At 45.6% G+C, this 27373-nt stretch overlaps 7 protein-coding genes across 7 annotated transcripts; 4 read left to right on the forward strand and 3 right to left on the reverse strand.

The window, feature by feature from the left end:
• Positions 1-3224: 3224 nt before the first annotated feature.
• AWJ20_56 (uncharacterized protein) lies at positions 3225-4025 on the forward strand (the record flags this gene model as incomplete). Its single annotated transcript, XM_018882506.1, has 1 exon — positions 3225-4025. The coding sequence occupies one exon, from the start codon at positions 3225-3227 to the stop codon at positions 4023-4025; it is 801 nt and encodes a 266-aa protein (XP_018734309.1).
• Positions 4026-4660: 635 nt separating this feature from the next.
• Positions 4661-9625, forward strand: AWJ20_57 (uncharacterized protein; the record flags this gene model as incomplete). The annotated part of the gene is made up of 1 exon (XM_018882516.1): positions 4661-9625. One exon carries the CDS (start codon positions 4661-4663, stop codon positions 9623-9625), a length of 4965 nt encoding a protein of 1654 aa, XP_018734310.1.
• A 3632-nt stretch (positions 9626-13257) lies between these two features.
• Positions 13258-13821, forward strand: UPS2 (Ups2p; the record flags this gene model as incomplete). The annotated part of the gene is made up of 1 exon (XM_018882527.1): positions 13258-13821. The coding sequence occupies one exon, from the start codon at positions 13258-13260 to the stop codon at positions 13819-13821; it is 564 nt and encodes a 187-aa protein (XP_018734311.1).
• Positions 13822-14270: 449 nt separating this feature from the next.
• On the reverse strand, positions 14271-15677 carry SLM5 (asparagine--tRNA ligase SLM5; the record flags this gene model as incomplete). The annotated part of the gene is made up of 1 exon (XM_018882538.1): positions 14271-15677. One exon carries the CDS (start codon positions 15675-15677, stop codon positions 14271-14273), a length of 1407 nt encoding a protein of 468 aa, XP_018734312.1.
• A 3904-nt stretch (positions 15678-19581) lies between these two features.
• PLB1 (Plb1p) lies at positions 19582-21456 on the forward strand (the record flags this gene model as incomplete). Its single annotated transcript, XM_018882549.1, has 1 exon — positions 19582-21456. One exon carries the CDS (start codon positions 19582-19584, stop codon positions 21454-21456), a length of 1875 nt encoding a protein of 624 aa, XP_018734313.1.
• A 194-nt stretch (positions 21457-21650) lies between these two features.
• On the reverse strand, positions 21651-23201 carry AWJ20_61 (17-beta-hydroxysteroid dehydrogenase-like protein; the record flags this gene model as incomplete). Its single annotated transcript, XM_018882560.1, has 1 exon — positions 21651-23201. The coding sequence occupies one exon, from the start codon at positions 23199-23201 to the stop codon at positions 21651-21653; it is 1551 nt and encodes a 516-aa protein (XP_018734314.1).
• A 1704-nt stretch (positions 23202-24905) lies between these two features.
• Positions 24906-26939, reverse strand: VPS1 (dynamin-like GTPase VPS1; the record flags this gene model as incomplete). Its single annotated transcript, XM_018882570.1, has 1 exon — positions 24906-26939. The coding sequence occupies one exon, from the start codon at positions 26937-26939 to the stop codon at positions 24906-24908; it is 2034 nt and encodes a 677-aa protein (XP_018734315.1).
• Between the last annotated feature and the right edge of the window lie 434 nt (positions 26940-27373).

The following is a 27373-nucleotide window of genomic DNA, read 5'->3' on the forward strand; positions in this document are numbered from 1 at the left end:
AGACTTATGATGAATACTTATCGTTCTCCCGTTTACTTCTAAACGTGGCAGCCATTACTCTAAAATATTCTCTATTGTAGATCAAGACAAACTGACTACAAGATCAGTCTGATATAGATCAGGGGAAATCAACAGTTCAACTTACATCTATAAATGGCATTTCCCACTGTAACTTTGCGATAATGCCTCACCGATATTGCTGGGCTAAACGTCCGAGGTAAAAGACAATTCTTTCCTACAATACCGCATTGCCGGATCGAGATCCTTGTCCTCAGAGACATTGCTCTCTTTATTTGACCCGAGAAATTAACAGATAAATATATCCTACTCTGGATTGATCGGCTCTGCAATGAGAGTTTGTTGCAGGAAGTTCACGTACCTACGTTGGTACGGCTGCAAAATCATCATTTAAAGTGTGGAGACATTCGGTGCTCTATCTTCGACTATGGACTTGGTGATTCGAACAGGTATTTCAGAAATGATACAAGTGAGAATCAAACTATACATTGACCGTTTATGACGATACGTTTTGACAAAAAATGGAAGAAAGTCAAGTTAAACTTCCAAGTAGTGGACGTGCCAGACTGGGTCCTCGGCATGTTAGTCAATGGATCGTAAGCACAGGCAAGACTCGGGTCCAGAGGATTGGGCTTCTTGAGAACCGTCTTGATGAAAAACGTGATGGCATTCGAAATTTTGAATTATTGGATGGTCCATTAATATTTCTATTTGGTGGTCGTGGCATATCTACCTCTCGCGGCAGACCCATTGTGGTGTTTATATTTCTAGCCATTGTTATCCCTGTTGGTTTATTTTTCGGATTTACGTAAGTAGTTCGAAGTCTGGACGCTGAATGTCGAGATAATCCACAAGGATTCAAGGGTCATCGCTGGCCATTTTTATAGCACTTCTTTGGAAAAATCATAAATTTCTGGGAGTCTAATCCGGCTTGCAAATGGAAATTCCAAGCAAACCTGGCTCATTGCTTATACTAACTTCCCCAGTGCTCCTTGGATATGGCACCATGTCAGTCCAGCAGTTCCAATACTATTTGCATATCTGTTTCTAATTTGCATGACATCTTTTTTTCGTGCTGCTCTGGGTGATCCAGGGGTAAGTACAGCGGTTCACGAGAATCGAGAGTGGTTTGATACTAATAAAACTAGATCCTACCACGTTCTGTCCACATTCTTGATAATAATCAAGTAATGCCTAGGGAGTATGCTGCTGGTGTCCGTTTGCCGGGAAAGACAGTGGATCAACCAATCTATCTAAAGTACTGCGGTACCTGTAGAATATGGCGTCCTCCAAGAGCCAGTCATTGCGGAAGCTGTGATAGATGTATCGATTTGCATGACCACCATTGCATTTTTTTAAACAACTGCGTGGGAAGGAGAAACTATAAATATTTTTTTTCATTTATCTGGGCACTCTCATTATGTTGCTATTATATTGCGATATGTTGCTTCTACCATGTGATCAAAAGATGGAAGTTAGAATCGGGCCATATATCCTTTGCAGATAGTGCAAGACACACACCTGTGAGCTTATTGTTAGGGATCTATGCAATTTTAGGATCTGTATTTCCTGTTTTATTACTAATTCTTCACATTGTTCTTGGCTTAAGGGGTCAGACAACTCATGAATACGTAAGTCTCGATATGTCCAGCAATCTACTTGTTTTTGCTAACAATACCAGCTTAGATCAACCAACAAAAGTAGACGACCATTTGCATCCAAAAATCTTTTCTGGAATTTATGTGAACGTTTATGTCGCCCTCGAGGAATAGAGTAAGTCCCCTAGATTCCATAGGACTAAGAGTAAAGCTAACATATATTATAGCTTGTTTCTAGCACGAGAACCTTACACTGCTGGAGATACGAGATTCGAAAAGATGACGCAAATGGAGTCGTTAGAAAATTAACATTATTGTAGATTGTAACTTATTGTCTTTTCCTCATTCGCCTCAAGTGCTGTGAGTATGTAAATTCGTTTTTGCATGCTAGTATATTTATTAATTATAGTTTTTACTTGAATAAAATCTTATTATAAACCAATTCAATAGATATAGTAAAAGTAGTTGATTTAGTTTGGCAACTTCCGCTATATCCTTTACTTATCGGACTGGAGCTCACAATGTTAATTCCTCTTTAGGCGGTTAATTCACATAATTCAGCTGTTTCCGACATCATGCAGCCAGGTTGTTCTCTAGATTGCACCAGTGCACTGAACCCGTGCATACCTTCTGTAATTCAAATCAGCTAACAAAAACTACCCGTCAAGTTATTCTTGAAGAAGTAATTTTGATTCCGGTAATTTTTAATGAACTCACAACACCATACCTGTAGTTTTGAACATTAGTGCTCTGTCAAGGTCTAGTCTTCACCCATTCGTAGACATTTGACTCCTGCATCTCCTTTGGCTTAATTAAACATCACGGGTCGCATATCTCAAACATCAAAAACATGTCAACAAAATTTCAAAATTGTTTATTTCAAACCATATACAGGAAAATCATAAATAGAGGCGAATTAAACATTTTCCAACTCAAATGACAGGGATTAAGCGAATTTTCATTAAGTTCTTGGGAAAAGTAGCAGGTGGATCTTCACATTATGCCACTTCAATTTTGCATATTTAACGTTGCTTTTTCATGTTTCTCATGCATCATGGAGGTACCCTTGACCTAAGCGTCTTTTCCCAAGTTCATCATTTCAACAAACATACGAATCGTTGCATACTAGCAGTGATTTCTATCAGTTGGAAAGATTACTTAAGAGTTTTTGATTGTTGGATCACATTGTAATACCTTGCATGATACTAAAAGTATCTGATTTGCACGGTTTCTTTGCTAATAACCAAATTGGAGATTTATTTACAAAGCATTTTGCAGTTCCTGAGGTATATTTGACGTCAGGTGCATTCAACAACAGATTTCAACATTTTGAGGCACCAGTTTGCATCAAGGTCTCTTATCAGTTGTGGTGACTTCAAAAGAACCTGATAAAGCGATTTGGAATCAAGAAACGATAAACAGAGAGCACAAAGCGGTTTTTTTTTATTAGGAGCGACTTTTTTGCAGTCCTTTAGTGACCAAACTTAGAAACGCAGCTTGGATCCGAGCTAGCTTGATATAAGTTATTAGGCACTGCCTGTCATTAGTCAAACGGAGTTGATCTGAAGGATCTATTGTCATAATTGATTCTATTACGAATCTCCGGAGATGATGACCTCTCATAATCGAACATATAATCGACGCGAAAGAACGCGATTGTTTCCACCTAATGGTGATGGATACACCTCTTTGGATCAAGTAAAATGGTTTTTCAAGGATTCCCCAATACCACGATGGTCGGATCCACTGGAGCAGCTGATCCCGGCCTCTGAACATATAGACATGGACAAGATCGTGTTGAATCATGATAGGAGGCCAGTAGAAAGCTCAGTTTCAGAAGACGAAAGTAGCGTGGCTCAAAGAACAAGGGGTAAGCCCCTGGCAAGACCCATTGAAGATTTAATGCGTCTTGATGGTTCCGAGAAAGCGATCCCATCGCCCCCTCCTGCTAAGAGTGATTCTCCTGTCTCACCTGCGAAAAAGGAGGTTACAAAGAGGAGACTATCGTCTCGGGCGTCTCCTTTGAAACTAAATGGCGGAAAGAACAAGAGAGGTCCGAAATCACCTTCCAAAGTCACTCCTGAGGCAGTTGCTGATAATTCTAGTAGCAGCGAAGATGACAATGACGATAACAAAGGATCTGATGACGACAGCGAGAAAGAATCTGTTATCAGCCATGAAGTTATTAAGCCCAAAAAGTCTTATCTGACACAAGGTGCTTATTATGGGATAATGAGGAGGGGCCGACTGTCCAAGGGGGTTAGAGACAATCATGTTTTCCCCCTGCCCATGTTAGATGGCTTGAAAAGGATGAATACTGAGAAGCCGTTTCAGCTGCCTTGGAATATATACTGCCCATCAGAAGACGGGCCTAAAGCAAAATGGCGAACTCTTAAAAAAAGTAAGTGACGACAGTGTTGGGGCGAAACGCCATCAGACGATTTATTTCAGTACTAACAAATTTGTAGATGCCTGGTTGGATGTAACACCTCCATCAGCTGAAAAGTTTCAACGGTTGCCTTGCAATTGCGAACAGAATTGTGATGACAACTGTTTGAACCGGTAAGTTAGAATTACTCTTGAACTCTAATGAGATGCAGCTGACTAACAAACTAGTGTCCTTCAATATGAATGTGATCCTGAAACTTGTCCTTTCGGAACCAACGATTGCGGCAATCGAGCCCTCCAAATGTTATCGCGAGATGTAGTGGCTGGCAAAAGATATGCCCAAGGTTATGAAGTAGTCAAGGTGAGTACTATATGAAAGGTTTTAAAATATTTCACAATGGTATACTAACAAAATACAGACCCAGTCAAAAGGCTTCGGTTTGCGAGCTACTCGAGGCTACAAGCCTGGTGAGCTTATTATTGAATATACCGGTGATGTAATTTCTCAAGCAGAGATGCAGCGTCGTATTCGTCATGAATACCAAGGCATTGAAAACTACTACTGCTTGAGTTTAGAGAAGGGATATGTTATTGATAGCGGCATGCGCGGATCGGCAGCAAGGTTTGTGAACCATTCTTGCAATCCCAATTGCGAAATGCAAAAGTGGTATGTCAACGGGGTTCCTAGAATCGGATTGTTTGCGGGTCCTGCATATATTGAGGCTGGTACTGAGCTGACATATGATTACAATTTTGACTGGTTTAAAGGGGCAGTTGCTCAGTTCTGTCACTGCGGCTCTGATAACTGTCGTGGTGTAATTGGAAAGAAGTCGTCTTCTGTTAGTACTTCAAGATCCGATGATAGCAGTGTTCCATCTAGTAGAAATGGAACTCCTATTACGGGATTGAATGGGTCCAAGAAAAAAAATCAAGCATCTGTTAAATCTACTGTGAGTCGAATTGTTAAAAAGTCAGTTCATTCTGCTAAGATGAAGCGTGTAACATCAGTGAACGGACCAGCTTCAAGCATCGCTCGTGCTAAGTACGCCAAGCAAGGGCTGAGAGGTAGAAAGACACCGTACACCGACTCTAGGGTTTCAATACCTGTTAAAAAGGGACTTCAACTTAAGATAAGACTGGCTAAGGCTACTCCTCTCGCCGAGGCGGATCCGCCTCGGCGGCGTCCAGGGAGGCCACGAAAAGATACAAATATATCGGTGGCCGATTCAGAATCTAGTGCACAGGAGAATGTGCGAACCAGAACCCGGTCATCAGCATCAGTAACTGACTCGGAGACGGCCAAGAATTTGAAGAAAGGAAAGAAGATGGTAATTCCGCGTACCAAGCCGACCATTGTGTTTTCAAGTTCCCTGGTGACGAAGCGGAGAGGGAGGCCCAAAAAGAACTTGTCTCCAGAGCCGGTACTCCCTAAAAGAAGAGGACGACCTAGAAAGGAAGAGTCTCAATCAATAACGAATACAGACGTGTCGACAGTAAAGAGGGCAAGGAGTAAAATAGGAACTGTTTCTAATGGAGAAGCCGCCAACATCGACAATTCGGAAAACAAACGGAGGACCAGACGGTCAGGATTACAGCCTCTAATAGATATTGGCAATGAGGACAATAATTTGTTATCAGCGGAAGCGCTAGGATTTCTCCACCCTCCAGGTATAACAGCTACTTTGATGAAGATTAGAAATCCCAAGAGACAGTTCAAGCGTAAAAGAATTAACACAGAGAATAACCTACAGGAAGAGGACGGTATGGACGATGAGAATTCGGAAGATGACAGGCCATCGGAAAAGATTGAACGTGGTCTTCGATCTAGGACCGTGCCATTAGTGGGTGACTTGGAATGGAAGCGTGAAAGGAGGACTAGTCAGCGAACTCAGTCGGTTCCTAGTACCGGAACAGCGGATCGCATGGAAATTTCCGATGCGGACATTGAAGTTGAGGAGATTGGAGCATCTGATGATAACTTCAATGAAGAGATTGGAGCATCTGATGATAACTTCAACGAAGAAATTGGAGATTCGGATGACAATTCAATTGATGATAACCAGAATGATGCGAACGATGAGTTTGTTGCACAGTCTATTGATGAGGATGATAGCTCTAGTCTTTCGGAACTTGATAGCAAAGCTTCGAATTTCAGCGATTATCAGTTATCGATGGATGAAGAAGTGGTATCGGATAATGACGATAGTGAAGTTATTATTTTGGATCAATCACCGGCAGTAGATGGTGGTAAGGAAATCAATTCTGGAGCCAAACAGAGGGGCAGTCTTCTGGTAGAAGAGAAAGGGATGGGTGTGCAAAATTCAGAACTGAACCAAGACAATGATGCTGACGATAGGTTGGACATTAGAGATGAGGAGGAAAAGAACCAGTCATTGGAACAACTTAGTGAGATGAAAGAAAGAACTCACAATGAGACTCCGGAAATGCATACTAATGGTCGGCAACAGATTACAATTGACCATGATAATGATCATGATCAGAATGTAGAAGGGAATATAGACGAGAGTGCTCGGATTATTCCAAAGAAACGTGGAAGACCACCTAAAAACAGAATGCAGTCAGGTCTGCCGAATGGAGATGGTGAGGCACCAACGCAGCCTGTTCGGCGGTCTACTAGGGTAGTGAACCAGCCCCAACGGTTTATTGATATGGTGGAGGCGCCTGAACCTAAGCGAAAGTTGCGTAATAGAAAAATAGGGAGACCAAAGAAAAACACTGCAGTTTTGGAATTTACAAGTCTTGACATCGGCAGAAGTAGGCAAGAACAACCTAGTCATGTAGCAATGTCTCACTCTCGTCCAGAGACAGTTAACAACTCTGGTGACAGATCGAATTCGGGATCAAATTCGGGGTCAAATTCCGGTTTGGATATATTGGCGCTTGCAATAGCTAGCACTGAGGCAACTTCTCGTACTCCTAACAATGTTAGGACGATTGCCCGACCTTCGGTGATCAACAGACCTTCGCATAATCCTGTAAGTATTGGCCGCTATTACAGAGATGACAGTGGGAGTGAGGATGATAGCGAGGATACAGATGGCGGGAGAGCTCCTCGTTCATTGACTGCATCTAGCACTCCAATACAAATTGAGCAAAGGTCAACATCCCAGTCGTCACCCAAAACAGAGTCGAGAGGACAACTAAGACAAACGCATTTGACTGAATTTATTGGACCAACAGCGAATCGGTCTCGGGTCGAAGATGAGCGAACTGGTCTGCCAGCTCCACAGGAAATACCAAAGGAGTCCACTGAGACGAGGATGACTATAGATGAATATGTGAGTAAACAAGCTCTCGCAGAGAAGCAATTTATTCCTCTTGATGTATCATCTTTGGCATCGAGGAGGCCCTATATGCCCGTACCCGTACCAGTGGTCGATGCTAAAGATGGTAAGCAGCCGGATGGCCCACTAATCGAATGCCAGGTCGTTCTTCCAGAGAAGTTGTCAAAGGAACTGAGTGAACATCCAGGGTCACTCTCTTCAGGGTCCTCGAGACAAGCACAGCCATCACAGTTGCCAGGTCCGCCAGGTTCAACCCCACCGAATACTTTGGTACCCATGACCCCTGTCCCGGCAGTAACATACCAAGTTGTATCATCTCCTAATGGTCCTCAAATGATACCACAGGGGATACCATATTATTCGAGCCCGATGGGGCCCCCAATGGGCGTTCCTCAGATGATGCCTCAGATGGGACCGTCTTATCCATCAGAAATGAGTATGCCAGATCAGCAGATGTACCCCCAGATGGGACCTCAGATGGGTTCTCAAATGGGTCCTCAGATGGGTCCTCAGATGGGTCCTCAGATGGGTCCTCAGATGGGTCCTCGGATGGGTCCTCAGATGGGTACTCCTATTGGTCCCCAGATGGGGCCTCACATGGGACCACATATGGGATCACCTATGGGGCCACCTATGACAGCACCTATGGGAGTGCCTATGGGAATGCCTATGGAACAGGCCATGGGACCGCCCATGGGACAGCCTATGGGACAGCCTATGGGACCATTTGTGGGACAACCTATGGGACAGCCTATGGGACAGCCTGTGGGACAGCCTATGGGACCGCCTATGGGACCGCCTATGGGACCGCCTATGGGACCGCCTATGGGACCACCTATGGGACCAATGGGGCACCCTATGGGACAACCTATGGGACAATCTATGGGGCCATACATGGGACAACCCATGGGCCCTTATTATGGACCGTCAATGATGCCTCAGACTGGGCCTCCTGTAGAACCAATGGCTGGACATATGGGACCTCCAGCAGGTTCGCCTTCGGGATATCCAATGAGTATGCCCAGTAACGGTACTCAGAGTGGACCACCAGGGACATCTCCTTCTCTGGGTGCTCCGAATAGTCCTGTTGATGGTCGCCGATATAGCTCTACGACCAGGGTTGTGTCTGGATCTCCTTCGCGAAATGTACAACCCCACTTTCCAACGCAAATTGGACCGAATGGGAGTTCAGTGAGCTATCGACCAGACACTATTCCTGGGAAGTCATCACCAAGTTCCCAGTTGTCTGATGGTACAAAGGTAATGGAGACGTCAGTAAATACGTTCGATAATAGATCTGAGAACGTCACAACTAAGCAAGATCCATCTCAGACAAGTTCTTCGGAAGAAGAAGAATCAAGTGAAGATGAAAATCAGGTCGCTTCTTCAGGACATACAGAATCGACAATCTCATCAAGTGGTATGCCTAATCATGTTGGAATCACATCAACGGGTAATGTCCCGGCTAACCCGAGGATGGCACAATTTACTCCTTTAGGGAGATCACCAATAACAAGTGGGTCAACAGGAAATTCATATCACCCTGCAGCACCTTCAGCATCTCAAATTACTCCTTCCAGTACCTCCAGAAATAAAAGGGAGGAAAACCGTATCTCGGAAACTCATGCTCCTATTAATTCTGCAGCTGGTTTGGTGGCTGAATACTTGGCTAAAACCCCGACATCTACTTCATACAAGCCCACGGAATCGACCGTGATTGGGGAGAGTACTCCATCCGGGAGCAAAAGAACGGGAGTTATGACTGGTACCCCTGCAAAAATAGCTCCATTGACGAACACTCAAAATTCCAATAACGATGAGGAAGCTCAATTACCCCCAATGGGCACCTTTGCACCTCCGCAGTCTCAAGTCCAGCCACCTAAGGGGATTCAAACACCTACTCGCAAATACACTACTTCGATTGTGAACAAAGAGTCTTATAGCAGAAGCAAAAGCCCCCCATCTGTTCATCGTAGACGGCGTTCGTCTTGGAGGGATGTTGTTGGCATTGATGTGGAAACAGTCGAAAATGGTCATTCGGGACAGAACGGAACCGGTGAGTCATTGCCAGTCGAGGTTGAAGACAGTAGTTCAGAGGACTTATCTCCAAGTTCTGCGCAGCCTCTAGATGTGATACCTAATCAAGGGTATGTTACAACCGAAGGAGGAGACAAGAATCGCACAGCTATTCCCAGAGACGAGCAACAAGAAATTATGAATACACGAAAAATACTTGAGCCAGGAGACGACCTGGCAGATACTGCTGGCCGATTTGGCACAAGATTTAGACGTGTTCCAAAAAAAGATTTATCTTAATGAAACGTAACGAAATTGACAACAACTTAATGATGTTTAATGATGAAAATAAATGTATTTAACTATTCAATATATGATAATAAATAAAGAAGGCAAGAGCGTAAAGAAAGATAAGAAAAACACGAAGTAAACTAGAAATCAATAGAAGAGGCAGAACAATAGGGCTTTTCATAAGGAGTCAACCCAATCCAAGACCTTGGGAGTGATCAGTAGCAGGAACAAGCATTTCCACAGCCGCTGCTCGACTCAGAAGTTGAGCGGAGAGAAACAAAACGGAGCTGATCGAGCATGTTAAATTATCATCGCTAAATATTTACACCGCCGGAAGGGATAGTGTTATACCCAGTAACAAATTCTAAACTAACCACGATGGACTAGAAGTCCTGATCCTGGGAGATTCAACAGGAGGTGCCATTAATTTCGGTGTTCTCTGCAAGCATGGCGTGAAGCAGCAGACAGTGATAAATTGGATTATTCTGGGCCAAGGCAAAACACAGATCTGTTGAGAAATTAAGTAAGAATGGTTCAATAGAGTTGTATTAAATGCACTTGCAATACAATTTATAAACTGCTCAGGATGTTTACCAAAAAATTGTAGCTGTGTGACAATTGTACTAGTATCAAAAAGTGCAAGTCCAAGTAGTTTACAATTTTTTGCTGATGTTTGAGCATCAATCCGAAGCAGGAATTTGAACGATTTCACGTTAGGCTCGAACATACTTCAGAGTCTGTGGATATGAAACGAGTACTGGTAATTTCGAAGTGAATTTGAATTGAAATAGGCTATAACTATTGTAAGGGAAAAAAGGCAGTCTAATATCATTATACAACCTTAATAATATAATAAAATCAGAACCAAATAATATACAGTATAGCCAGGGTTGAAGCATCCCAGCTCAAAATCTAATAGAACTAATTTTTTATACGAAGGATTCAACAGGTTTGCAGTGAAGGACTGGACAGGCTCAATTTAAACGGTATCTTAAATTACAACATTTCTCTCTGGGATTGAAGCTTTATAGATCGATATATTTTACCAATAATGCCTTTGATGTGCATCCTATGGTATACGTCACTAAAGTTGCACTTCCCTCATATAAGAGTGGGTCATAAGATGACTTTCTTCTAACCCTGCTTCCAACTGCAGTGATCTCTGAAATACAGAGAAAAGGTGCATTTCCAAATTTTGGAGAATGCATGTCTCCAAATTTGTCACCTACAAGGAAGAAAACCACTAGTATGGTCCAGCTATGGAAAAAATTGCTGATTAGGCAGACTCCATAGGGCCATTTTGAGAGATGAGATTGAAGAGCAGTACGTCCACAAAGTGTCAGAAAGCTTCATCCCAAGTGTGGTTAATAGCTCATCAAGTTGTGAATAATTTTCAAGAGTGTCAAATCATAGAACTTGCTTGATTTAAAACCGAAGAGAGAGTATAACACGATTTTTGATACAAAATCAGAAGCATTCTGGAGCTGGAGGCTACGTTTCATTACTAGGAACGTGGCTCATCATACAAAAAGTGTAAGGATGAAATAAGCGAATGCTCAAACATATCGTATTTTTTTTGACAAAAATTAACGAGATCGAAGCTGGGTTTATTGAAGTTCGTCACAATGGGTTTCTTGGAGAAGTTCGTCGTTTCAAAGGTTATCGAGTATTCAGCTATTTTTGAAGATTTGAAATTTTTTTGACGTCAACTGATAAATAAAAACAAACCGTGATAGCAAGCTTCCTGGCAATTTCAGATCCACTGTTGACAGGCCCATTCAATTCTTGATTAGAGATGTGGAACATCATTCCCTGAAGCTTTATTCAACGTAGTAGAGCCCAATGATACAGTTTTCAAATCGTGGGCGGGCATTTACAGATAAATCTGCAGCTGGCATAGGAACAAATGGGGGGACCGAAAGAATGGGAAGTGTCACCCAGAGATTGAAAAGCAGTTGAAGTAGTATTATTCGCAGATCGCAGACTCATCAATCGAACCAACAGATCTACTTTCTGGAATTTAGGCTTGCATGAAGTTTTTATTTTCTTTGTAAATGTTCAACGGCACAATGACAAGTGAGGGAGTTTCAAACAAATCGAAAAAAAGACACAACTAAAAACTACGAGAAAATTGAGAAGAACAGAAATCTTACAAGAAGCCGCTCGGAGTGAAAAGTGTGAGATATTTTTAACCCACTCTCAACAGCGAGGTTTTTCAGGGGTAGTTGATCGTCCTGAACGACATACGACAGATCGCCGAACATAACCTGGGTTAGGAAAGATGAGATTTGACCTGTGCATATATTTAGAGATAAGCTACTTAAGATAACGGCGGTCATAGGGATCAATGCAAGGCAAGGGCCAAGTCTGTGGTGAATCTGCGAATCACACGGCTGACCCAGCGCTTTAGACGCTAAACACATGCAAAGATAAGAAGTGACTAGTCAGGAATCCATATTGTGCCGAGGATGAGCAAATGGTTTAATTAAGCCGTTTGCCATATGTGAAATGAGTAGGTGAGGTAATAAATTGTAATTTAACTATAGCCAATTGTCAACTGCTATAACCGCCTCAAGTTCATTTGCCTCATACAAGGAGTTTAGTAATCACAGCGGAGAAAACGGGTCAAATTACCTTATCGGCAAATCCTGCAGGGTACAGCCGACCCTGAGAACGTGACCGTACATTTCTCTAAATATGAATATATGTCTGCAGGTACATTTTTTACATTTAACCAGCTGAGCCTTTATAGTGTGACTGTACTGTTGTATTCTTCATGGAAATTTGTATATCGGGATTACGAGCTCATCTGATTAGCATGATTATAAAATAATTAGACGATTGCACCTTACCATGAAAAAGTGCTTTGAAATATATCGAACGCAGGGTCTGGTTAAGTTTTAACCAACTCCTAGCATTTCATCATATTAAGAATAACCAGTAACAGGACTTTGTTGAATATATACAGACTAATATTTCGCCTAATTTACAATTAGCCTTAGACCGAGTCGGGCCGTATTTTTTGCTTCCTCTTTTTCTCAGACTGGGATAGTGATTTTATCTAACTCCTAGGGGAAAAGGGAAATTGCGGCAACCCGTAATTTCCCGTGAGGCAGTCGTGTGATCTCATTATCGGGGAGCACATTTGCTGTTGCCTGCATATGAGCAAGAATTGCTCCCAATTGCCAGCGTCTAAATCACTACAACGAGGTATAAATCCAGGGTAAGGGCTCATGTACATTCTCTCTACGGGAGGAAATAGCCGTCTAAAAGAAATAATGCAGAAAAACGAAAAAACGAAAAACATAGAAAATTAACTCGACACTCCCAGGTTGCAGCATATTATATATAAATCGACTCAAGTCCAAGATTTTCATTTTTCAGCGATAACGCTTTTTGTCGACTAAAGCCCGCCAGCAACAAAAATCAACAAAAAAAAATCTAAAATTACACTAAACAAAGGGGGCTGTTAAAAAGAGTTCTCTAGATTACTCATTTATTATTTGGAAATTTTCGTGGAACCTTAGTGGAACCATAGAGCTCAGTTGGAAATAGACGATTGAGAGTACAGACCGAGATTTAGATCGAAGGTTAGAAATTGAAAAAAAAACCAAACCAAAAATATTAAAAGCACGACAAAAATGAAGATTTTCTCTACACAACACACATTTGCCTATGACTGGGAACATGTTTCCTGTGCAAACTGGAAGAAATACCCTAACGAAATGTCTACTCATGTGGTGGCAGTCGATGTTCTTCGTCGCGAAATCGATTCCACAACGGGCGTTCTGCGAACTGAAAGATTGATTACTTGTAAACAGGCCATTCCTTCTTGGGTTCTAGCCCTTGTTGGTGGCACTGATGTGTCATATGTTCGAGAGGTGTCTGAAGTGGACCCTAAATCAAGAAGCTTGACCCTGCGTTCGGTCAACCTGACCATGAATCAACTGCTCACTGTCTACGAAACTGTGAACTATACTCCAGATCCAGCCAATCCTAAACAAGCCACTTTGTTCAATCAAGAGGCACAAATCACAGCCTATGCTTCGTTCCGCCGACTGTGTAGCAAGATCGAGGATTGGACTGTGGACAGATTTGGCCAAAACGCCGCCCTTGGAAAGAAGGGGTTTGAGAGTGTATTGTCACAGGTCGCTCAAAAGGTTCAAGACGGCGTGTTCCGCGAGAACCTAGCCAAGTCTGCCTAAAAGTTGCATTTACCAAGGATCATTGATCCTTCATCCTGACTTGTTCTAAACCAACAAGTTTTTCTGTCACTATACTTTCACGACATGTTACGACGATAATGACTACATTCATCTTCATTCTGATTTATTACTGCTATTTTATTTTTACTTCCGTTCTCATCTTGGATTCTTTAGATTTTTGTCTGTATATACTGCTTTAAACTTGCATCTCGGTAGCCTAGAAGCCCATATAGAATAAAAGCGTACTTTCAACCCTTCAAATCTCCTGCGAAGCAGGAGCCACGGGGTCTGGGGGCAGAGCCCCAGCCGCCGGAGGCAGTCTGGCACCGGGTGTTGCCTCCGGCGGCTGGGGCTCTGCCCCAGACCCCGTGGCTCCTCTCGCTTCGCTCGAGTCGGTTGCGTGGGGGATTGGTCTATTTACAATTGGAGACTATGTACAGGGAAGGCGTCTAGCAGACACAGCTGCCAGCCCATCGAGGGAAGCCGATGGCCTCGCGGATGTTCTCGACTCCGCAGACAAAGCATACCAGACGTTCGAAACCCATTCCGTAGCCGCCATGGGGAAAACTGCCGTATTTGCGGAGGTCCAGGTACCATTCAAGGTCATCCGGGTTCATGTTATTGTCGTTCATGGCCGATAAAAGAGTCTGGTGGTCGTCTTCACGCAGACTTCCTCCTATGAGCTCGCCCATTTCTGGGACAAGCAGGTCGAAACAGGCAACTGTTGCCTTTGTTTCGTCAGATACAGCATTCTTTTTCATGTAAAAAGGTTTCTGATGCATTGGATAATCGGTTACGAAAACTGGTCCTTGGATAATATGTGCTGCCAGATGCTTTTCCTGTTCTGATGACAGCGAGTCTCCCCACTTCAATGAAGGAAATTCTTTCCGTAATAATTCCACGGCTTCGGTATATGTCACACGAGCCCATGGTTTCGGCTGTGATAACATTTGCCATCGCTGTTTGAGGGTTTCTTGTTTCGTTGAGCTGCTCTGTTTGTTGGATTGGATTATATCAATGGCCATGGCACTATCAGGCACAGCGGCACGAATCATTTGTTCGGCCACTGTCATGACATCTTTTAACGACTCTGTGAATGCCAGCTCGGCCTCTACCATCCAGAATTCGCTCAAATGGCGGTTGGTATCGCTTTTCTCGGCACGAAATGCTGGTGCCATGTTCCATACTCGTGACAGAGCAGCTGCATACACTTCTAAATGCAATTGACTGGATACACTGAGGTATGCCGGTTTGTCACCAAAGAAGTATGGTTGTTTCTGATTCTTGTCTGGTTCGCCGGAATTGATCGTGAACACTTCACCAGCACCCTCACAATCTGAAGATGTGATAATGGGTGAACTGACTTGTGTGAATCCTGCTGACTCGAAATATCTGGCAATACGCGATTGAGCATATGATCTGTATCTCAATACACTTGAATTGCCAAGAGTCTTCCAACGAAACGACGGAATCGTCCGTAAATACTCAGCTGTGTGGAATTTTTTCTGTAATGGATACGATTGGTCGGCAGGACCCAGCACCTTAACTGGGTCGGGTTTCCCTGGAACTGGTTCTGCCACTTGCAGCTCGAATTTCTGGTTTCCAGGGGATTCACTCAGCTTTCCCGAAAGCTGTACACAGGCCCCGGTGCTGAGTTGTTTGCTCTGCTCCGGCGTGAGCACCACTGCTAATGTGTCAGCAGACGTTCCGTCGCCGATATCTGCAAATGCCACTTTCTTCATCCGTCTCACCGATCGCACCCATCCGTTCACGGTGGCATCTTCGCCCAACCTGGGACTCTCCACCAGCGACCTAATCGTCCGAACCGACGCCAGCACAGCACGACTTGTCCTCATTAATAATCTATCAGCCAGTGTCAGAACCTGGCTCATGAATAGATCGACCGTCAGATATCTACAAGTTCATGCGGCTGGAATTTTTCAGACCGTCGATCGTTTACCCCTGAGCTCGCCGGATTGGTCTCAGGGGGAGGGGTGTGCCTCCGGCGGCTGGGGCTCCGCCCCCGACCCTGGTTGCTCCTGCTTCGCAGGAGAGGTCCGGGACCGTGGACGTGACGACTCGAGCGCAGCGAGAGGAGCAGCGGGGTCTGGGGCGTAGCCCCAGCCCCCGGAGGCACACCCCCGAAACCGAATTTTTACAGGTTTTTCCGCTTCCAGCACACTTTAAACCAGTAAAATGCTATGGAAATTGGCTAGCAGATATCAGACTGTATTGTTTTGTGAGGTATATCTGACGTTTATATAGCATTGCTCACAGACAGTCTATCATGCCATCAGCTTTTATTCAGAAACCCGCAAGTATAAACAAAAACCCACTTATTATAATTAAATAGAGCCTTATTTATCATCCGATTACGTCAAACTGACCAGTCGGCTTTTTTGATTTAAAATTAAATCATCCTTCAATCGTCAATGTCACGTGATCTTGAAGCTTTATGAGCTCGTGAAGATCTTTTGTCGCTAGATCAAGTCATCACAGTACCGTTGCAAAAGAGAGGAGTAGTATGCCCCGGGCCAAGCAAATTCCGTTTTACAACCTTCGGGCGGAGTCGGAAAAGATAGTTGATCTGCGCGACAAAGTGCTTGCACTCGCGGAAAATGCGAAATTGCTGTCCGCAGACACCACGTCGCTGCCACCTGTTTTGACAGCGTTCAGGGCAAATTATAAGCGATTTATCATCCAGAACAAGATCCAAAAGCTGACGGGCAGTTCGCAGGGCCCGATTGCTGTTAACAGTAGCAGTGCTAATAGCCTCCCCTCAAAAGATCACAGCGTCGATGGTACCACGGATATTCTCTCAGTAAATACTAACGTACCTGATGTGGCTGCTGCTGCTGCTGCTGCTGCTACTACGGAACCAGAAGAGTCCAACTCTGTTCAACCAGAAACAGTTCCAGCAGAATCTGAGGAGAAAATAGAGAATCAAAATGATAAAAGTGAAGAAGAGCCAAAAGATACAAATGATGTGGCTACGAACGAAGAAGACAAGGCCGTTGCCTCACAGCCAACATCAGATACTTCGAATGTTATTGCACCTCCAACAACAGCCACTGTTGAGCCAGAAATTATAGAGCTGGCAGACGAGGAAGAAAACGACGATGAATATGAACCCCAGTTATCAGAAAATTATGAATCAGACCATTTGTACGAGTCACGGAACCCGAGTCAGTCACAGAGCCCTGGGTCAGGGCCTGAGGCCAATGAAACTCTCGAAAAAGCAGATGACAATAAATCAACAGGATCTAGTTCCGATAACGAAGAGAATCAGGGTCATCCTTATGAACCAGCTAATGAAATAGTCGAGGTGCCTGAATACAATCCACATGAACTGCTGGATATAGGGCTACCTAATAACCGAAGATCCAGTCATAATACCCAGGCCGAGTCGTCTGAAAATACACTAAATTCGCATCCAACAGAGACTAGTCTACCAGTCGCTCCACGACCTAGTACTTCTCGACCACACCATCATTCTCGTGCTCATCATTCGTACAATCACCGGTCATCACCGTATCCTAATGAAGACGACCGTGAACGATATCGTAAACATCGCTCATCTGGAGGTCGGTCGGCATACCAGCCAAACACAGGGTTCCCTAACTTCGCTGCACAAATGCCACAAATGCCATTTCCAAACTATCTACAACAGCAACTGCAACAACAGCCACCTCCACAGCCATACAATTACGACAACCGACGATACACAAACACTCAACCGCCACCAGCAGCATTCCCAGGAATGGCACCAGACATGAGTTCAATGTTCGCACCGGGAATGCCTCCACCTCCAATAGGTACAATCCCCATGTCCATGCCGATGCCAATGTCCATGCCAGTCCCTCCACCTCCACCACCCCACACATTTCCCTACCAATTCTCCTCCAGCCACCCACCACCCATGCCCTCCCAACAAGGCACCTTCCAACCGTACCCCATCGCCCTCCCGCCGGCACCAACCCCACCGTCTTCGCAACACTCGTCGCACCCCAAAGTCACAAACTACACCAACGAGTACCGCAACAGCACCCGGGGCCAGCCAACCCGCCACTCACGACATCCACCCCACCACCGCGGTTCCGACCGGTCCAGCTATGGTGTGCCCGAGTTCGGCGACATGTACTAATTCTATTTATTTTTCACTGGCTTTGCCAGGGGTCTGCCTCCGGCGGCTGGGGCTCCGCCCCAGACCCTGGTTGCTCCTGCTTCGCAGGAGTTTGTTGGGACCGTTGGAAGAAACGACTCGAGCGCAGCGAGAGGAGCAACCAGGGTCTGGGGCGGAGCCCCAGCCGCCGGAGGCAGTTGCCCTCAGACGCAGGGAGGACCCTGAAACGCACTGATCGGCGGAATGCGTCGTCGACCCCGCTTTTGGCGGTAACAAAGAGGTTGGTTCGGCCGATGGAGGTTGAAAGGGGGAGGGCCTGTTGAGGTTAGTGAGGGCGTGAGTGAGATCGGACGTGTTTGGCAGGCTTTTTAGCGTGGAAAGATCGCAAGTGTTGGTGTGGGAAAGTGGTAGAGTTGGCGGGGAAAATTGGTTTTGAGAATCACGATCGGCTCCCTGCGCCGAGTGACATGGCTGCTCCGCTGATCAGACTACGAGTTTTTAAAATAATTTTTGTTAGTAGAAAATATTCTGGTCCAGGGTACTGATTGGCAGCAGCCGTTGGAGACGCACATAGCGGGGCTGTGACAGGTTCGGATTGGGGCTGGGTTCGGCCAAGCTGGTCGGGCGGGGGGCGTCGATCTTCAAATGCATTCTCACCAGCCTGGTCACGATCGCTGTGGCATGGAACTAGCATTGTACATGCTGGTCTAAGCAAAATAGAATATATATATATATATATATAAATGCAACCATATCTTCTGATCACTTATTTTTATTTTATTCTGTTTGATTTTGATAATTTACTTGGTCATAGTTGGAAACCGTTTGATCTGAGTTCCGAAATTTTGCGTTCAATTAATTTTTTTTTAAAATTTCTGCTGCTACAGTATATTTTTTTTGGTACTGTAATTTTAAATTCTGCGGTTACACAGCAGCTGGTATTAGCGGTGTTCCGAAAGTATTACAGAACTTAAGTTGTGGTGTGGGCAGTGCGAATCTGTATTGTTTGTCTTTTTCTGTTTGTAGGCTCATCGCATTTTTCGGCTGCACAGAACGCGTCATCAAACTTTGAAGATCTGGATAAGCTCTGAAAAAATCCCGTCGGTCTAGCATCCGGTTGCATTAAAGTGCCGTGCACCGATTGATCCGAGACCTCTGCTGCGACTCAAAGGTATATATATAAACTGTATCATATCGAGCCACAGCTATTAAAGTACTATTAGAGTATTGAAAGTGCTGTTCAGGTGTCTTCGACAGGTGCTCTTTAAGTATAGCGGCTTATTTGAGTTGATTGCATCTGAAATAACGTCGTGGTCGGTTTTGTTTGTTTCGGAATTTTCGGTAATATTGCATTCCGATTCCTGACTCTTTATTTGACCAACGATTTATTCTAAAGTTTAATCGTCTTTATTGTCTTTTGGTAGATAACAAATATCAGTACTGGAATTGGTAGTGGATTTGATCTAGATTTGATTGATCTTCGAAACGGGATATCAGTATTGGATTCGATAGAAAAACCAGTTAGAAACCGGATCGGATTGGAAAATTAATTTTCTAATATTAAAGTCGATATCTACAGCTGGTAAACAAATCGCCTTCTTCTATTCATATATTTATTCTGGTGGATCGCGGACGTGATGCACTTTTCTCATATTCTACCGCTTTTATTGGCGGTGCCTGCTCTAGCAGGGTCTCCTACTGGCGGCTATACACCAGGTCAAGTCGACTGTCCAGATGGATCTCTTGTGCGACCGGCTGACAGTCTTAATCCAAAAGAAGCAGATTTTGTTCAGAAACGTCATGAAGTGGCTAGACCGGCTCTGATAGACTGGCTGAACAGAGCCAATTTATCGGATTTCAGTGCCGACCAGTTCTTGTCCAATTCAACCATTCCTATTGCAATTGCATTTTCCGGTGGTGGTTATCGTGCCATGTTGGCAGGTGCTGGCGAGTTTTCTGCTCTCGATAACAGAACTGCTAATTCCACCAACCAACACCATATGGGTGGTTTGGTTCAGGCTGCTACCTATTTTGCAGGTCTTTCTGGTGGTAATTGGTTACTGGGTTCAATTGTTATGAACAATTTCACGTCGATTCCGGAATTACAGGGCTCTTCAGATGTGTGGGACTTGTCTCATTCTATTCTCAATCCTGGTGGGATTAATGTATTCAGTACTGCTTCTTACTGGGATGACATTGCAGACGATGTCAAGAGCAAGAAAAAGGCCGGTTTCAACACGTCTATCACCGATATCTGGGGCAGAGCATTGTCTCACCAGTTTTTCAACCTGTCTAATGGTGGACCAGCCTTGACTTTTGACGATGTCGTCAACTACGATGTGTTCCAAAACCATGAAATGCCCTTCCCTATTGTCGTTTCCGACGGTCGTGCTCCTGGTACCACTGTTATTTCTACCAACTCCACAGTCTTTGAACTGACGCCCTACGAGCTCGGTTCTTGGGACCCTACCATCTATGCATTCACCCAGATCAAATATCTCGGAACGCAGGTCCAGAACGGCAAGCCTGTTAATGGCACCTGTATTGCAGGTTTCGACAATGCCGGATTCACTATTGGTACCTCGTCGACGCTGTTCAACCAGTTTATTCTCCAGATCAACTCGACCGGTGTTTCTGGCGTTGTGTACGACCTTGCTACTGATATTCTTGATGATATTGGCAAGAAGAGTGACGATATTGCCATTTACGATCCAAATCCATTTTTTAAGGTAGACACTGTCACCAACGGTATCACCACCAACAGCGTTCTTAATCTTGTCGACGGTGGTGAGGACAACGAAAATATTCCCCTCGTGCCTCTTATCCAACCTGAACGTAAATTGGATGTTGTATTTGCCTTTGACAACTCTGCTGATACTACCTACAACTGGCCCAACGGTTCGTCACTGGTTGCCAGTTTCCAACGTCAATTCGGAAATGAGAGTAACAACACCATCTTCCCGTATGTTCCCGACACGAATACATTCATCAATAACGGATACACCAAGAGACCGACGTTTTTCGGCTGTAACGCCACGAACCTGACTTCACTGTTCAACGACTCGCAGTCGACTCAAGACCACTTTGTGCCTCCTCTGATTATCTACATTGCCAACTTTGCTCACTCGTACTTCTCCAACACCTCGACGTTCAAAATGTCGTACGAAACCGACGAAGTTGCCGGCATGATCGAGAACGGATACAACGTGGTCACCCAGCAGAACGGTACCATTGACAGCGACTGGCCAGCCTGTGTCGGCTGCGCCATCATCAAGCGAGAGCTCGACCGTCGCGGCCAATCACCCACCGACCAGTGCCAGCAGTGTTTCGACAAATACTGCTGGGACAGTGCCGTCGACAACCAGGCCGTCAACATCTCGGGTGAGAACTTCGCACCCACCCTGTCCGTGGCCAACCACACCAGCAGCGCCTCTGTCGCGACCGCTGGGTCCGTGTTCACCACGTCTCTCTACGTAATCTGTGCTGTAGGAGCCCTGTTCTTATTTGCATAATCTGTATTTAATAAACCGTATATGTCTCTACCGTGTGGCCTTGCCTCCGGCGGCTGGGGCTCCGCCCCAGACCCTGGTTGCTCCTCTCGCTTCGCTCGAGTCGTTTCGTCCGGCGTTCCCAGCCATCTCCTGCGAAGCAGGAGCAACCAGGGTCTGGGGCGGAGCCCCAGCCGCCGGAGGCACGTGTAACCCCCCTAAGAGTTGCGGGTCGCGATGAACTGCTCGACTCCTTTGTCGAAACCATGGCTGAACACCCATAGCAGGTCGCTGGATCCCTTTTGTTGTACGTGTTGCGACAGACGGGACTTTTTCCAGGCCACCCAGCGGCCGATTTCGCTGTGGTTGAACTCGTCGAACGCTTGGGCATCGTGCCAGCCGATGGTGAACCCGTCTTCGTACCGCCAGTTTTGCCAGTCCTTGTTGGCGTCTTGACCTTTCCAGTAATTGACGTGCTCGTCAAGCGAAGATTTCAGTCGGTCGTTGAATGCGTTCTGGTACACGTCAGGCGATTTTGATGGGATCTGGCTGTAATCGGGTAGCGCTCCTTTGTCGGACATCTCTCGGAATCCCCATTCTCCTCCGGAACCCCAGTGGAATTTATATGTCCAGAAATACTGACCAGCTTTGGCTCGTTGATAGAAATGGCTGACCTGTCGACGGCCGTAGTCACTGACTATCTGGTCTCGGTTTTGTCCCTGTGGAAGCTGCTTCCATGTACCTTCATCCATCACACACGAATATTCTCCTACAAGAATATCGACATCTCCGGTCTGTGGAATCGCCGAGTCCACGTCCTGGATCAATTGTCCGGGAGGCTTTCTCTTGTCTTCGTCCGAAAAACATTTATAAACATGAGTATCAATAATCAGACCGAGCGAACTGGCATCTCCTGATAACTTGTCTTCGTGGTCTTTAATAATAGAAATGAACTGCTGGGTGTTCCAGCCATCGGAAATCACAACTGGAATGTCCGGATTAGCTCCTCGAATGGCAGACAGAGCTTTGAAATAGTAATTCTGCTGGTGTTTAGGATTATTAGCATATGGAGCCTCGTTAATGATCTGAATACCACAGATATTATCATAAGATTTCATGTCGGATGCTATGAATTTGAGAATATCAGTAGCCAAGTCTACACTGCTGCTATGAGACCAGAACTCGGCCTTTCCAGACGAAGTTCCACTATGATCTTGTTCATTTGCTCCACCTGGCAAAGCATGAAGATCTATGAGAACAGCAATATTTCTAGCAGCTGCTGGTTTAATAACATGGCTCTTGAAAATATTCCATGCATTCTGGTAAACTGCCTGATACTCCTCGAACGGAGTATGGCGAGTAAACTTGCCATTGTCTACTGTCCAATAACCAATAGGCACTCTGACAGCAGTGACACCTTTGGATTGTAACCAGTTCCAGTCATTGCCTTCATCCAGCCACGAAGTCCAATGGTTCTCAAATTTAGCACGAGCTCCATCCAACCCATGCTTCTTCACTGTGGCCTTGACTGCTTCTAATTCCGAAGTTTTATCTGTTCCTTCAAACAAATCGTCACCCGAAATCCATCTTTCCAGTACAAACATGCCACCCAAATTGGGTCCATGATTAAATCTGTTCTGAAAAATCTGTCTCGAGCTAGGTTTCTGGCCAGGCGTGCTCGCAGGGGCTGCCGGTGTTGGACTGCCCGACCCTGAGAGCGACCCTCCTGGTTTCGATAACTTGTCTTTAATCAGCGAACCAAGTCCCATTGCTACAAAATATCAGTTCACAAAAAACACTAAACCTCAATCCAAAAAATAAATAATCCAAGAAAACAATTACACCTCCTCAAAGGGCAGCTAACCTTCTTTAAATACTCTCACACCCACAGCAACCATCCCTAAAGCAATGTCCATCACCCTAACCGCTATCACTTGCCGATCCGCGATAACGCAGGTGCCTGCATCACTCAGGGGTCGGGGTGTATGCCTCCGGCGGCTGGAGCTCCGCCCCAGACCCCGCTGCTCCTCTCGCTGCGCTCGAGTCGGGTGTGGGGGTGCCGGCAGAAGCTCACCACCCACGATTCCAACTGATCTGGGACCCCCCACGCCCGACTCGAGCGAAGCGAGAGGAGCAGCGGGGTCTGGGGCGGAGCCCCAGCCGCCGGAGGCACACCCCTTTGGTCTTAGAGTACTAGTATACATAGAAGTTACAGGGCGGCTTATGTGTCCTTTTCTTTGGGCCTCGTGGGCACTCCGGGGAAGATCTTGTTGGATATCCTGGTCGGTTGTTAGTCGTGAGTTCGTGGGAAAAGCTCGTGAAAAGAGTGAGAGAGTTTGCTTACCTTTGAGCGAGCTCGTTCGTGTCCTCGTCGGTGCGGCCTCGTACTTTGAGGTCGACACCGCTGGACGAGATCTTGAACCGGTCCTGGTTCTCGATCTTGGTCTTGACTCGGTCTGACACCTGTGAAAATACCTTGAAAAACCCGTATCCTACGACACAGGCTAGGGACAGCACTATCGCAACCACGATTCCAATAGCTATCAGTTTTAGCGTGCCTAGAAACCCTCGCTCGGCTCCGTGAACGATGTGGCCAGCTACAGCTTGTAATGCCGTAGGCTGGGGAATATACTCCGTGACTGTCACAGTGACCACTCGGTCGACATATCTGATGTTCTCTTCACCACTCATTTTATTCTCTCGTGTTCAGTTATTTGTCTGTAAATTTGAGATCTTCAATCAATCGATGTCGATGTATTAACCCGTCTAATTCACGTGTCTTTCGAGCTGTTTTCACTCGAATCTCGATCGTTGGAAACTCGATCTTCACAAATGCAAATCAAAGAAGCGATAAAGCCAAAAAAGACTGTGAAATAACCGACAAATGTGCCAATAAATATCCCAACTGGCAAGCTGATGATTCTGAGTTTTGCGAAAACAAACACGCCTTATTCGACTGTCCAAGTGGCAAAAAAAGCTTTCACTGATCGGTACAAACTGCCAAGAATCAGGCAGTGACAACGAAACCTGAATGCTACCAACCTAGCACGTCCCGACTGAAATAAGTCCAAATAAGTCCTGACACCGACGGCGGAGATTAAATTTACTTGACGTCATCTGCACAGCCGCGTCATGTGCCGCTCCAGCAACTGCAGCAGGGCCCCCTGCATGGAGCAGGGGGCCGCCTCTTCTCCCTTCAATTTATAAATAGCACGTCAGCCGCGCCGGCCAAGGACGCAGGGTTCACTGCCACTAGCGGAGCTCTCAGGGGCTGGGGGTGTGCCTCCGGCGGCTGGGGCTCCGCCCCAGACCCTGGTTGCTCCTCTCGCTGCGCTCGAGTCGTTTCGTCGACGGTGCCGGCCATCTCCTGCGAAGCAGGAGCAACCAGGGTCTGGGGCGGAGCCCCAGCCGCCGGAGGCATGCCCCCTTCCCGGAAGTAAATAATTAAATTAGAAAAAAAAAAGAAACAATGGTTAGACAGAAGAGACGATTTCGGCCGCGGTTTCGAGCGAGGCGATCATCTTTTGACACTCTTTGCGGCGTTGCACGGTAAAGTCGGATTCTTTGAGCATTTCGTTGAGCTGGTCGGATTTGTACAGCTTTTCGAGCAGCTCACGTTGCATTTCTTCTTTCGAGTGCTTGACCAGGTTCAGGATAATCGCTTTGGGTACCATATCAATCATGGTACGTTTGACGATGTTGAAATACGACGAGATCAGTAGCTTGATCACATCAGTTTCCATGGTTTCCCGCTCAGAAAGGGTTCCAGAAGCTTTGAGAACAGTTGGTGGTGGCTCCATAGCAGCCAGTCGTTTCTTGTTCTTGGATGCAAAGAACGAACCAAAGAACCCTCCAGATCCGTCAGGTTCGGGAGATGCAGAACTGCTGGGCTGGGTGATGATGGGTTTACCGGTTTTGGGGTCCATTTTGGTGGGATGCAGTTTCTCGTTAACTTGTGCCATGGCACTGTGTCCGTTGATGAAATCAGGGTGCGCCGTGTTCACATACGACGCCTCCATACTCACCAAGTCCGACACTAGTTTGTTAGTGGGATTCACACAGTTCTTCAGAAACACCACTATGGTGTTATACAGCTGCTCTTTCAGGTTGGGATACCGTCTATAAATGGGTTTCTGGAGAATGCCGTTAATAATTCGCACCAGCTCGTCGTAAACTAATGCTACACATCGCAAGCTGGGATCTTCAAATCGCTTGATTTGTTGCTTGACAATCACTTCAAAACCCTGTGTGGCTACAAATAACGATGGTGACGATCCTGACGAGTTATACAGAATAGTTCGAATATCCACATCTTTAACCTGGTCAAACGGATCCACTGCTTTTACACCATTCGAATACAGTTCATGAAACACAAAACTGATTCTTGCTCCACCAGATAACTCGTTCGTTGACAAATCCTGGCTGTTGCCGTCTAAAATGGTTCTATACTCATTAGCCAGTTCAGTGATGATATTAAGAATAATGTTTGAAGGCGATCCAAGAAGCGATGCGTCTTCACCTAATTGTGCCAGTTCTAACTGGTACTTGGCAAGAGTACTATGGATTCGCGCCTTGATATCTGGCAGCGTCGTCTTAATATGATGCATGAGAATCATATTCAGTTTTCTGGCCAGAAATGGCGTACCACAGTATTGAGCCTTGGCTCGGTACGATGGATGTTCTTCAAAAAACTTTCTTTCAAAGTCCAATGCATTCTTAATAGATTTATGAGTCTCAATATCTTTCTGGCCTCGATTGATTACTGGTACGTATCCGTATCGCAATGGAATCACCCGACCTGCCAGAATATCAACCACATCAGTTCCTTGATCCATTAAATCCACTTTAGTCAGCACTCCAATAGTTCTAGCACCTTCAGGATCGACTTCACGAGCCAGTTTCAGTCCATCCGAATTGGCCAAATCAGTATTGGCCGCAGTCACTGACAAGATAATAGCATTGGGTTTGGTGATGAATTTAAGAACCATTTCTTTAATCTGTCTCTCAATATCCTTTGGCTGGTCCCCCACAGGAACTTTTGTCAAACCAGGCAAATCCACCAGAGTCAATGTAAGAACATTCGGTGAATAGATTCTCAAGTTGATTGGCTGAGACGAGATACCGGCATTCTTGCCGGTTTTAGCATCTGTCTCTCTGACGATTTCATTACGAATCTCATTAAAATCGTAGAACTTCTTGCCTGGATTGTGTAAAAATTCGCCCCATTCATCGGCATTCTCGCCATCTTTAAAAGTCACTCCTTCAGGGGCTTTGTGATATCCTGCTTTGACATTCGTCAATTGAAGAACCAGAGGACGTCGTGTTACAATACCCGTACCACGAGGAAGAAAGTCTCTTCCCACGATATTCTCCAGCACCGAACTCTTGCCCGAACTCTGCGAACCAACCACTGTAATCTGTGGCAAGTCTATCGGGTTCGTGGTCGGACCCAACGTGGCAAACGCATCCTGAAGACGGTTGACGGTCGAAATCAAATGTTGATCCATTCTACACAGTTCTCGCGCTTCGCCGACTCTCTCTTTGCCTGTCTAATCTCTAATTTACTCGCCGATAGCGCTGTTGCACAACTATCTCACTTGCAGCTATCGCCATCTGTTTACTTTATATCTCTCTGACTTGGCGATTAGCCCTAGCCGCACATCATGCGGCGCACTGCCTCCGGCGGCTGAGGCTCCGCCCCAGACCCCGCTGCTCCTCTCGCTTCGCTCGAGTCGTTATATGGAGCTGGCCCTCGTTCCTACGGAAACTGGCAACGACATGGGTCGACGCAGGGTCCGGCACAGCCGTGTGGTCAGCGTCCGCTCAGGGAGTGGAATCTTGGCTCCGGCTGAGGTGTTAATGCAGAGATCTCCAGGGTCCTGCTCTGATCGGCGAAAAAGCCCTGTAACCCCCACGCCCGACTCGAGCGAAGCGAGAGGAG

The sequence above is a fragment of the Sugiyamaella lignohabitans genome, chromosome A (genome assembly GCF_001640025.1).
Source record: "Sugiyamaella lignohabitans strain CBS 10342 chromosome A, complete sequence".
NCBI classification, from domain to species: domain Eukaryota; kingdom Fungi; phylum Ascomycota; class Dipodascomycetes; order Dipodascales; family Trichomonascaceae; genus Sugiyamaella; species Sugiyamaella lignohabitans.